General features: G+C 32.1%; 1 protein-coding gene across 1 annotated transcript; it reads right to left on the bottom strand.

Moving 5' to 3' along the window:
- Positions 1–5,099: 5,099 nt before the first annotated feature.
- On the bottom strand, positions 5,100–8,856 carry LOC139486593 (beta-1,3-galactosyltransferase 1-like). Its single transcript, XM_071271519.1, has 2 exons — positions 8,006–8,856; positions 5,100–6,954 (listed from the first exon to the last, which is right to left on the bottom strand). The coding sequence occupies exon 2, from the start codon at positions 6,520–6,522 to the stop codon at positions 5,395–5,397; it is 1,128 nt and encodes a 375-aa protein (XP_071127620.1). The 5' UTR covers positions 6,523–6,954; positions 8,006–8,856; the 3' UTR covers positions 5,100–5,394.
- Positions 8,857–12,959: the final 4,103 nt, after the last annotated feature.

Below are 12,959 nucleotides of genomic sequence, written 5' to 3'. Positions count from 1 at the left end.
CTTTCTTGATATTCAATGACAGCAATTTAAAGAATAAACTGCTTGTCGGATATTTGTCCGCTTTAGGGGTATTCTTGCAAGTTGAACGGACTTATAATTACATTCAAAAATAGAGAAAGATAACATTAAATTCGTTGACTTTTAATTTTAAACCTCGTTGGTCAAATAGTTATTTAAGTATTATATATGTTGGGAGACGAAGATTATTTAAATTAAGGAAGTTCCCGATTGTGAATAAATTTGGTTGACGTTTTTCACACTTGAAAAGAATATCTATTCCTAATTTTCGATTCCATTCCAAGAAGATCCTTAAATTTCCTGTCAATTCTTTAAACCTCTTAAGTACAAAAGTATTTTTTTCTTTATTCGTACATATTATATTCCGCTTCGGTAGAGTTATCTTCAGATAGTTTCAGATATTAATTAATACATGGCTTTCAAAAACCTAAATGTAAGTGTTCTCGTACATTTTTTCGCCTGATAAAGACAAATTAAAATGCTTTGGTAAAGCTATTTATTATTTCTAAGTTCCCCTTTTTTATGAGACATAAATCAAAGACAAGAGGTGTATATAACTTCATTCTGACATATGAATTAAGTTTCCGGTCTTTAACCGAAAATTGTGTATTTCTTAGTAAATTAACTTATTTGAATTTAAATAAATAATAGCACCAAATATAATTAGATAATTCCACGTCGATCAATTTTTATTTGTCACCAACTTGAATATTTATTTTAAATGTGTGTATTGAATGCTCCCTTGTTTTATAATCCATTGATCCGAATAGACAGTCACACCTGGCAAGGTGTGCCCTAGAGGCGTGGTTAAATACCGAAGTGCAAATAACAATTTACCTTTCAACAAGCCATCTACGAGTATTGACACAGAACCGTGAATACACACATCGTATAAATCTAGTTATAGCAGAGATAGTAAAAGGTCAATAAGAGTACACCAATATATTGTCTTAACAGATTATTGTACTTTAATTTGTTCACCTTATCAGTCCGAAAATGCATTTATTAAAAATAAATTTATAACTTTTAGTGTTTTCTACAAAAATAATTCGAATATATACGTTTAACATAGAAAGTTTATCTCATGAATGTGTACAATTGAACGTCTGTGCGTTTTATCTTCTTATTATCGGATGGTTATTAGATAAAGCACAAGTCATCGGCGCGCTTACGATTACGTTAAAATATGATTAAAAACCAAGACTTTTAATGATTGTATTTTAAATCCCGGCATGCAAAAATCAGGAGAAAACGTCGCGACCTACAGGAAGTAGTTGATATTTTTTCATTAATTATTGAATTTCTCCTTTATTACTGCACATATAGCGATAAAACTTTGTGAATATATATATTATGTCATAATGAACATATTTAAACCATAAGTAAAAAATCGTGAATTTTCCCTTTAAAGATTGACTTAGCATGGGCATTGATAGACCCATTCAGTTTCTTAATTCTGATTTGTATCAACGACCTCGCTGCCTTAATCCATTCGGAAAGAGTGTCTACGTCTTAAAAAAGGTTAAAAAGGCCAAATACAGTACAAAGTTGAAGAGTATCGAGGACCAAAATTCCTAAAAGTTTTGCCAAATACAGCTTAGATAATCTTTGTCTGAGGTAAAAAAAAGCCTTAGTGTTTCAAAAATTCATAAGTTTTGTAAACATTTAATTCATAACTATGAATAAAGGCAACAGTAGTATACCGCTGTTCAAACTCATAAATTCATGGACAAAAAACAAAATCGGGGTAACAAACTAAAACTGAGGGAAACGCATTAAATATAAGAGGAGAACAACGACACAACACTACAATGTAACACACACAGAAACGGACCAAGCATCAGACAAAATCCCACGAGAAAAAACAAATATAACATCAAAACCAAATACATGAATTTGGGATAGACAAGTACCGTGACACGTCTTATCGCAATGTGAATTTACACTCAAAATTAAGAGAAAACAAACGACGCAACGTTAAAATGTAACACATACAGAAACGAACTATAATATAACAATGGCCATATTCCTGACTTGGTTCAGGACATTTTTAAAGAAAAAAATGGTGGGTTGAACCTGGTTTTGTGGCATGCAAAACCTCCCCTTTTATGACCTTATCAATGATAATTCATCTCAGCACAGATGTGCTGACTACTGGAATGGTGATACCCTCGGGGAATTAAAACTCCACCATAAGTGTCATCGACCCAGCGGTTGTAAATAAACTCATCATAGATACCAGGATAAAATTTTGTATTAACGCCAAACGCGCGTTTCGTCTACAAAAGCCTCATCAGTGACGCTCGAATCCAAAAGAATCAATGATTCTACAACCGTAACGTGTAGATTTATTTTTGAAACGTATTTTAAATCCAAAGTAAAAGAGGGACGAAAGAAACCAAAGGAACAGTAAAACTCATAAATCGAAAATAAACTGACAACGCCATGGCTAAAAATGAAAAAGACAAACAGACAAACAATAGTACACATGACACAACATAGAAAACTAAAGAATAAACAACACGAACCCCACCAAAAACTAGGGGTGATCTCAGGTGCTCCAGAAGGGTAGCATATCCTGCTCCACATGTGGCACCCATAATATGTGCACCACGATGGGTGCCACATGTAAAGCAGGATCTGCTTTCCCTTCCGGAGCACCTTAGATCAAACTTAGTTTTTGGTGGGGTTCGTGTTGCTTATTCCTCAGTTTTCTATGTTGTGTCATGTGTGCTATTGTTTGTCTGTTTGTCTTTTTCATTTTTAGCCATGGCGTTGTCAGTTTATTTTCGATTTATGAGTTTTACTGTCCCTTTGGTTTCTTTGATATTTTATGATGTGATTGTGGTTGATTTTCATATGGTGAAGACATAGTCTTTCAATTAGTTTAAATAAGGTCTCGAGATAACATGTCAGTTACTGCTAGTAGCACTTTGTTAATTTATGTTGATCATTGTCATTTTGCTAAGTTTCTTCTTTTACCTGTTCTTACATCGGACTCTGACTTAAAGTGAGTGTTACTGTGCGAATTACTGTGCAGGTGTTTCACTTTGGCTAGAGGTATAGGGGACAGTGGGGATCTAGAAACAGGTTTAACCCCGCTGTCTATGCGGCTGCCAAAATTCTGGAACTTAATCTTGTGTGTGTGTGTGGTTTAAAAAAAAATTATTATTGAATTAATTTCGTGATTTTCAATAGATTCCATTTATATTATGTAATAATTGTTTTTAGAAAGTTGTCATATTTGAATTTTCCAGTGTTTATTTCTACACCATGCCTTTTTCTATAATGGAATCATTTATTCCTGTCTTATTGGATGATTAAATTGAGAAAGGAAATGGGGATATGTTGAAGATACAACATACCGACCAAAGAGCAGAAAACAGCCGAAGACATCTAATGGGTCTTCAATACATCGAGAAAATCCTACATCTGGAGACGTGCTTCAGTTGGCCCCCAAACAAAGATGTGTACTAGTTCAGTTATACTGTGTATTCATTATTATTCGTTAGATACCAAGTTTCGTGGATTTCGTGGGCACAGGCAAACCATGAATTTAAATTTTCAACCAAGTACAAATTTCTAAAGGAATGCATGCAGTCTTTGCCAAAACAACAACATTGAATATCCACGAAAATGCAAGATTTTCTCAAACCAAATAAATTGGTACACACGAAAATAACTGAATTTACAATAATGAACGTCATACTAAACTCCGAAATATATAAAAGAAATTAAAATCAAAAATCATACAAGACTAACAAAGACCTTATACCTTTAGCCAATGTAGAAAAACACACAGCAATACGCACAATGAAACTCAAGCTTAAAAGAACTGACATGCCAGCTCCATACATCAATTCAACTAATTGAAAGATTATGTCTTCATCATACGAATATCAAGCACAATCCATCCCGTTAGGGGTTGAGTATCATACCATCATGAAATATATGAGACGAGTATAACCTGTATCATGCCAACACCTAGTTTTAGAATAAATATGTGAATTCCATATGGAAATATCCTATATGGTGAATCAATATTAAAGCCGAAATATGCCATCTTTAAAGACCTGGAAGTATTACTAAGTATTAATTATTACTTGAAGCAAGTTTAAAATTAACTTTGAAATCGTACTTTCGTGTCGATTTGACCTGTTGACACAATTTGTAATGCATTTTTCTTATTTAATGTTTGTTTATTTCATGCTATATCTCGTCTTATTATTTTTATATGTACCACCTTTTGGTTTTAGTATTAAAATGATTCTGACTTATGTTCTCAAACTATAAACAAACTTTTTTTTGTAAAACACATTTCTGTACTACAACAAAATTATTGTATTTGAAGTCTCCTGTGTACGTTATTTTATTTAACGCCATTTTGTCCCAGGTTATAGTTGTCTTTTTGACAATTGTTTTACATATTGTATTTATATTGTTTCATATATCAAATTTATTCGTTCAGATTTATATTTACTTGAATTTGTAAATATTTCCTTTTCCAAACTGATACTTTATAGTGTGTCTTTCTATGTTATACTACTGTTTCAGGTTAATGAAAAACGTTATAAAAAATGTGTACCCGCTGCATTTGTTTGTACTTGTCGTAAGTCATGTGGTTGTCGCTTACTGGTGAAGTTTATAACCGTCTGTATGTTTTTATGTATATAAGGCCGTTGATTTTCCTGTTAGAATTGTTTAATATTAGTCATTTTGGGGCCATTCATACCTTGCTGTTCGAATCGAGCCGAGTCTCCGTGTTGAAGGTTGTACTTTAACATATAATGGTTTACCTTTTACAAATTGTGACTTGGACGGAGAGTTGTCTCATTGGTACTCATACCACATCTTCATATATCTATTTACCTTGTATACAACAACTAAAAAAATAAGTATTGCATGGTTTCTATGTTGTTGACATTTTGACAAATATGGCAGTTTCCATTTGATAGTTTCTTTTTGTAATCTACCCTCAGTATATGAAATATTGTGTATAGATCGCTAGTGGAATGCTTTTACTTTATTATCAGTGCACATGTGTGTTGTTTTAATCCCGACCACAAATTATCCAAATGCAAATTATTTCAAAATATTTTCTCCCATTTAATTTAACAATTAGAATCTACGCCTTTACATAGAACGAATATATTTGAGTTTAAGCTATGATAATTTTTTTTAATTATTTGTCTTAGTTCATAATCTCAATTACCAGTAGAATCTGAATATGAATTAACTCTCAGCAATGGGCGTGGTTTGTATACATTTAACTACTTTAAACTTTCTCGGTAGAGTATGATCATCAATTAACTCTCAGCAATTGGCGTCGTTTGTATACATTTAACTACTAAACACTTTCTCGGTAGAGTCTGCTCATCAATTAACTCTCAGTAATGGGCGTGGTTTGTATACATTTTCTTGTACAATTGAAACATTACACGATTTAATCTGGTTCCAATAAGTAACCAGTTCTCTTGGTTTTACACCATGTGACGTAATGATATCATTCTTATAAAAACATGGATTGAAGCGCGGTTTCATATTGTTAAAACCCAGTAAATAGGTTGGCGTAACATGCATTTTTTTCAAGCACATTGCAATGTACACGTCCTCTAGATAAAAGAATGGAATATATTCAGTCGTCTGTAAAATAGTTAGGACTAAGTCCATACTGATAATATATCCAGTTCCTGAACACATTGGGGGGAATTTGTTCTCCTTATAGCCTTTGAACGACACATACCATTTAGAATTTCTATTTCTGTGTGGGGTCGACAGTCCCCAGCAATATCCACCTATGAACGTATTTGGTGCTTTCTTTGTGATAAAGGGGAGTAGATTCGTATTTACATACATATCAGTGTCTGTCTTCATAACGTACTTAGCTGACGAGCAATATCTCGCGGCCCATGAAATACTGAACACAGTCTTGTATGTTAAATTCCCATATGAGTCGATATAGTCAATTTGTACAATATCTTTATATAATGTACTTTCTTCCTGTAAACCGGAATCCTTCGTAGAAACACCCGAAGTTAACCGGTCATTTCCGATCACAAATAAGCACTTAATTGCCGTGTCGTTTCGGTTACATTTGGATCCCCATGATTTTCTAATGGCCTCTCTCTCATTAAACTGATTTTGGGAACTTGATATAAGAATGAGAATGTCTATATCATCCGATTTCTCACAGAGTGTGTGCTCATTAATAAGAATTTCAAAGTCATGTCCAAAGCATTTCAATGTTGACCCTTTAAGTATCGATTGATTAAAACCATTTATGGCATATTTTTGGTCCTCATCAATTATTGTTCCAGTTAGTGTATTTACCACCATATGCATATAAGACTTCTCAGTATTCCGTTCAACAATGTTTCTTCTCTTGTTGAAATGACCACTGGTTATAGCGTACAGAGATAATGAGGCCATTAACACTAGGGTAACAAAAACAAGTAAGAAATAGCCAACCGAAGATTTAGATCTGTTGTTGTCCAATTCAGTCATTTTGTGAAAACTTTATTTCTTATGTTGAAGTATAAAATTTAATTTTAAAACGAGTATTTATGTGTATAGTTTCACTCAAATACTTCAAATTTTATATCTTTTTTTTTACAATAACTGTATCCTCATTCTGAGCTAGAATTTTTGCGAGTTGACTAGACCATTTTATGTCTATGTCTATCCAAGTCAGCTGCGTACATCGCTTGTTCAAATAATTCAGGAAGACCTTTGTAGGTTTCTCTATGTAACAAACTTTTGTTATGAAACAGGGTAACAGATACGAGAGTCTGTTTATGAGCACATAGTTTATAGACAATACTGTTGCATCTGCCTCTTGTACTGCTGTATGTCAAATGGATTATTGTGTGGTTAAGGTATTTCTAGATACTAACGGCATCGTTCAATAAACATATATTTCCTATGAGAAACCGACATCTGCAATTACAAATTATACCATGTATAAATAAAGAAATAAAATAAATACGAATACGAAAGTTGAAATAATATTTATATCTTTTGCAATTGAATAATAAAGAAAGAACAAAACTCAAAAGAAAAGTTGATTGTAAAATTTTTAAAGGCATTACATGGATAAAACAGGAGTACAATGTATTCAGAATATATATACATGTATGTATTTGACAAAAAAAACCAAAAAAACCCTTAAGGTGGTACCCAATACTTTAACTAAAATTAATTTGGCTCGTTTAATTTTCATAAAATTTTGACAAATAAAATTGAGAATGGAAATGGGGAATGTGTCAAAGAGACAACAACCCGACCAAATAAAAAACAACAGCAGAGTATTTACTTTGACCCTATGACAAAAATATAAAAATTTCAAAAAATTTGAACCAACCATTTTACACTGGTTATATAGCAGTTTGACAAACACTTATTTTGATCATTGAGAAGCTTAATATTCCCTTTTCAACACAACGTAATTAAAACGTTTAGCTGATTTTACAGAGTTATCTCCCTGTAGTGTTAGGTACCACCTTAAAACAGGGTTTCTATGTTGTTGTCATTTTGACAAATATAGTAGTTTCCATTAGATAGTTTTTTTGTTGTAGTCTACCTTCAGTAAATGAACTATATTAAATATGTAAAATAAAGTATTGTCTATTGTCTGTGAATCTCCAGTTGAATGCTATTATCTTATTATCAGTGCACATGCATTTTTTTTTTAAATCGGTGGTTTCTAAATTCCAAATATCCTTGATAGTTTCGATATTGCTTGATGAATGATAAAACAATGGTTAAGTTTTGAACAAAATAGAAAAGTTTCCAAATATTTTCATATTAAAAAACTTGTCTCTTTATTGAGTGGTATTTCATTTTAGTATGAAACCGGAACAAGTATTTATATAGTTTTTTGATTAAATTGTGGCAATTAATTTATATCTTAACCCTGAAGATTTGAACAAATACATACAAAACATATACCATTGTTCATCAAATTTCCGTAGCTAATAAATGTACTTACCAAAAGCATCCCAGCTTCCCAACGATTTCTGCAGTAAGCGATATACTTTGTTTACTTTTTATGAATATATCCATACTAACCATACACCCCCTTTTATTTTATCCAAACATCAGATATTTCTGTCCCATATACTAGTAAAAAAAGTATATTATTTAACTCTTAAGTACATGTATAATTATTTAAAAACATCGTATGTCATTCTCGTAATAACAAAGAGAGATATCATATTTTTAACTATAAGTACTGTGCCTATATATATACAAATGTTCCTACTTTTCCTAACGTGTATATAATGTTTCACTTTATCAATTTACTTTATATACTGTATCATCGCCATCTATTCATAATCATGGCACACACCTCGTATTTTATTATAATACGTGTGATCTATTTGAGTTTATTAAAGTTATGTATTTTCCTTTAAAGACAAGAAAGCCTGTTCGGTGTGTCATGATGCGTTCTAGAGCTCGAGGCTTATCATAAGGATACAATCTTGAATGAACTTTCTATAGATTATTAAATACCTGTATGGATTTATTTTCTTTTAATTAAAACGTCCGGTTATCAAGTTTCAACAAAATTTAATGCTTCAAGATATAAAATAGTGACCTATGCATGGTAATTATTTCTCCTTATAAAAGTGCAAACTATAATTTTAACGTATAATTCGTTTGGTAGTAAGTGTGTGTTATTGCCAATTACGGTTTTAAATTCTTACATTTCCATCTTTGATAATATTATAATAAGACAAAAACAATATTTTCCTCTGTTTTCAAGACAGAAATACCGAAAAACAAAAATAAATTTGTCGCACATTTTAACTTTCGAAACAAATAAGGTATGTAATAAAAAAGCTTTGTTAAGCTATCGTTAAAATAATGGGACATGTACATGTAATGATGCAAAACTTTTCAAAACAGTGGCGGATCCAGAAACTTTCGTAAGTGAGTTGGGGTAGGGATTGTGGGAAAGGGGGACCGACTGCATAAGAGGGCTACTCCACTCATGCTTTAGTGATTCACTATCTTAATCTTTATAATAAAAAATATCTCCACAAAAAAGGGGGTAGGGCAACCTGCACTCACCCTCCAAAAAAAAAAATCCACCTCAGAGATTTCACACATCGGTGTGTTGGATTATAAAAATCCGATCGATTCACATTGTAATATTTGAAATCATTCTTCGACCCATTGATATTCGTTTTTCGTCTTACATGTACATGTATAAAGATTTCGTGCCTTCTTCGTGTCAGTTCTTAAGCTAATAAATCTCTATATTCATTTTACTCTAACAAATGATCAAATAAACATATTAAAGTTATTTTCTATAGAATAACAGCCGCGTACTTTATAGTGGGATGGGAAGTATAACGTTCAATCCAGATTCTCAGTTTAAAAAAAAAGGAAAAATATTGCTATCATACAATTATTCTGAATAGTTTGCTAAAAAAATGTTGATAAAACATCACAGCTTTACCGCGATAAAATTGTCATGAAAAAAGCCAGAAGGAAACATAGCATCAGCCTCTCATAAACTTCATTACTTACAAAGTGACTTGTATATTGCTTACACCGTAAAACATCAGTTGTGTCTTGCTTCGTGCAGTTACAGTTATATCTGTTTTTCTATTTAAAGGTATGTACTATTAAATTTAGAGCGAGGAGTTTTCTACCTCAGGAAGATAAAATTGAGAGTTGTGGTAGGCTTATTAATTTACTTCAAAATGAAAAACAGATTTAACTTATCAATTAGACGATCGGGTTGCCTAATAATTTGTTATATAGTTATCAGACTTGGAGTTTCTGACTGTTATCTGGTTTGTCGGATGCTGGGTTGGGTGGACTGTCGTTTGCCTGTTATGGTTGGACTTAACCAACAGCACACCTTACGGACTAATGAGTATGGGTAAGGGCCTGAAAACAGTTATAACAAACACAGTGAAGATGGTTTTAGATGTTATATCTTCTAAAGCGCATTCGATAATGCCACTTTTGGGACCGAAATTCACTTGTTCGATTTTGCGTTACTGTTTCAGGTTCGTCCAATCAGATTCGTTAAACAATCAAGCTATCTTAGTTACCCTGATATTTTGGGGTAAAAAGGGGCGTGGAAAGGTCTTTGCTGGACAGGACAAAGAACCCTAATTGACCAGGTTACCTAGACATGGTTGTTTACATAACAACTTGTTTGTGTTTACCGGACAATAGAATTAGTAAAAAAACATGTCTAATTGTGTCCACTTAGCTTGTCGCTAAACATCTTAAAAAAATAAAGCCTAACAAAGAGAAAATCTAAATGACAAATGCCAAAATAAATATCTATCAGATGTGAAATTCTTATCTTAAATGTTTCGAGAATATAAAAATGATTTCCTTCAACAATAATGAACGAATATAAAACAAAAATACTTTTAATAAATACTGCAGCTTCGAAATGAACATTAAGGAGGCTCGAGGGTATAAAAATTTCAGAAAAAAAATAAACATTTGTTTTTCATTTCAAATTTTATTTGTTACCTTTTGTAGTTGTTACTTATCATATGGTACAAAAATCATTCAAAACAAACAATTCGTGTTGGCCCCAGATGACTTTTAAAATGTATTAATCATTGAAAAAGTTCCAAATTATCTGCCCTTTAGAAAAATGCCATTTTTTGGCTTTAAAATTGAAATATCTTTTTTTAACTCATCGGTGACCTATATTTTTTAATATAATTTCCATATAAGCTGTACTTAAACTAAATTATTGTAAAATGTGAGTGATTTCTGTAATAAATTTCTTTCTTTTTTTCCGATATTACCTTTATTTCTCCTATTACCTCAACAGAAAACAATGATCTTTACAAAAATGTATGCTTCTTCCGAAGGCAGATTGTGAGCGCAAATGAACGGTGACCCCACTTTTTTATTTTATTTTTCTGTGACCTTTAAAATAAAGTTCATTTATCTTAAAATTTACAGAAATCCTATATAAATGATTTAGACCCGCGAACCCCCTTAAATAAATAAAATATCTTAAACTTATGTCTTTTTGCTGAAAACTAAATTTTCACCATAATATAAAATGAGGTCCAAAATGACTCCATGACATAAAGATGAGATTTTAAAATATGTCCGGCTTAGAGAAAATGAAAGCAATTTTGTCATGTGGATTAATATTTCATATCAATACACAAAAACGGAAATCGAATAAATCATGGATTGACAACGAATGCAGGCAAAAAAATAGAAGACAAGGCACACTCAAAGATTATACAGATTATTTTAACCATAATTTTGTACTTCTAAAATATCTTATTGTATTTGTTTACATTAACTATTGTATATGTATTTATATTATATGTTTCTTTGAAAACTTGTATTTAGTTTTTAGAGAACAAAGTATATATTCTATCTATTAGCTAGATATTTTGTAACATTTAATTTAAAAAAAAGTTGTTTGCATTGCTTTTGTGTAGTTTAATTTTTCAAGTGGTTTGAATTTATTGATATTATAACAATAGCATTACTAGTACTTATTTTACTACACCAGTAAATTTCTGTTTTTGTTTGTTTGTTTGTTTCGGAATTAAATTATATATAGATATAGGAAGATGTGGTGTGAGTGCCAATGAGACAACTCTCCATCCAAATAACAATTTAAAAAAAGTAAACCATTATAGGTCAATGCACGGCCATCAACACGGAGCCTTTGCTCACACCGAACAACAAGCTATAAAGGGCCCCCAAATTACTAGTGTAAAACCATTCAAACGGGAAAACCAACGGTGTAATCTATATAAAATAAAAAAACGAGAAACGAGAAACACGTATAAATTACATAAACAAACGACAACTACTGTACATCAGATTCCTGACTTATAAAAAGAAGATGTGGTATGATTTCAAATGAGACAACTATCCACAAAAGATCAAAATGACACAGACATTAACAACTATAGGTCACCGTACTGCCTTCAACAATGAGCAAAGCCCATACCGCATAGTGAGCTATAAAAGGCCCCGATAAGACAATGTAAAACAATTCAAACGAGAAAACTAACGGCGTTATTTATGTAAAAAAAAAAAATGAACGAAAAACAAATATGTAACACATAAACAAACGACAACCACTGAATTACAGGCTCCTGACTTGGGACAGGCACATACATAAATAATGTAGCGGGGTTCAACATGTTAGCGGAATCACAACCCTCCCCCTAACCTGGGACAGTGGAATAACAGTACAACATAAGAACGAACTATAAAAATCAGTTGAAAAGGCTTAACTCATCAGATGGACAAAAAGACAAGTGGACGTGGCCCGGTACTTATACATCCCGACACAAAAAGACACAATGAACAGATCTGAGAGTACTCGCAGTTATCTGACAGCTAGTTTAAAGCCACTAACAACTAATAAAAAAATCATGCAACTAAGACTAAACTATCAATCCGTACACATCCAACGTCCAATGGATTTAGTGTAAAGACGTCATAAACAGCCAGAGAAAAACATGACCTTGTACAATGCCAAGTTACAGGTATCGACAGATTGTAGATCCATGAATATGTATATACATATAACATACTAGGAATATTTAATTAGCTTTTAGTTTACTGGTAACAAAATCAATATTTATACCAATAAAAACAATATTCAATGATCTTATTACAGTGTTGAATAGGTAGCCTTTTAGAATAAGTTTATTTAAAGGAGCGACAAGTTTACATGGATCATTTCTAAATTTCCGAGCACTGTTAACAGAATTTCCGTAAAGAATGAGCATGTGCTATTCCGTTTGAAATAAGTTTTCTACAGGTACAAACAAACTTCAAAACCAAATCTTTATATCTATGGACAAATTTAGTAAAGGTTTTAAGTAATTTATGGCCCGCTCCAGTCACGCTTCAGTGATTCCCTATATAAGCAACCAAATTTTTTCCCAAAAAGGGGGAGGGGGGCGGGCCCCCTG

This window comes from Mytilus edulis, chromosome 8, assembly GCF_963676685.1.
Source record: "Mytilus edulis chromosome 8, xbMytEdul2.2, whole genome shotgun sequence".
Classification (NCBI taxonomy): domain Eukaryota; kingdom Metazoa; phylum Mollusca; class Bivalvia; order Mytilida; family Mytilidae; genus Mytilus; species Mytilus edulis.
This window is presented reverse-complemented; position numbering and strand designations above follow the sequence as displayed.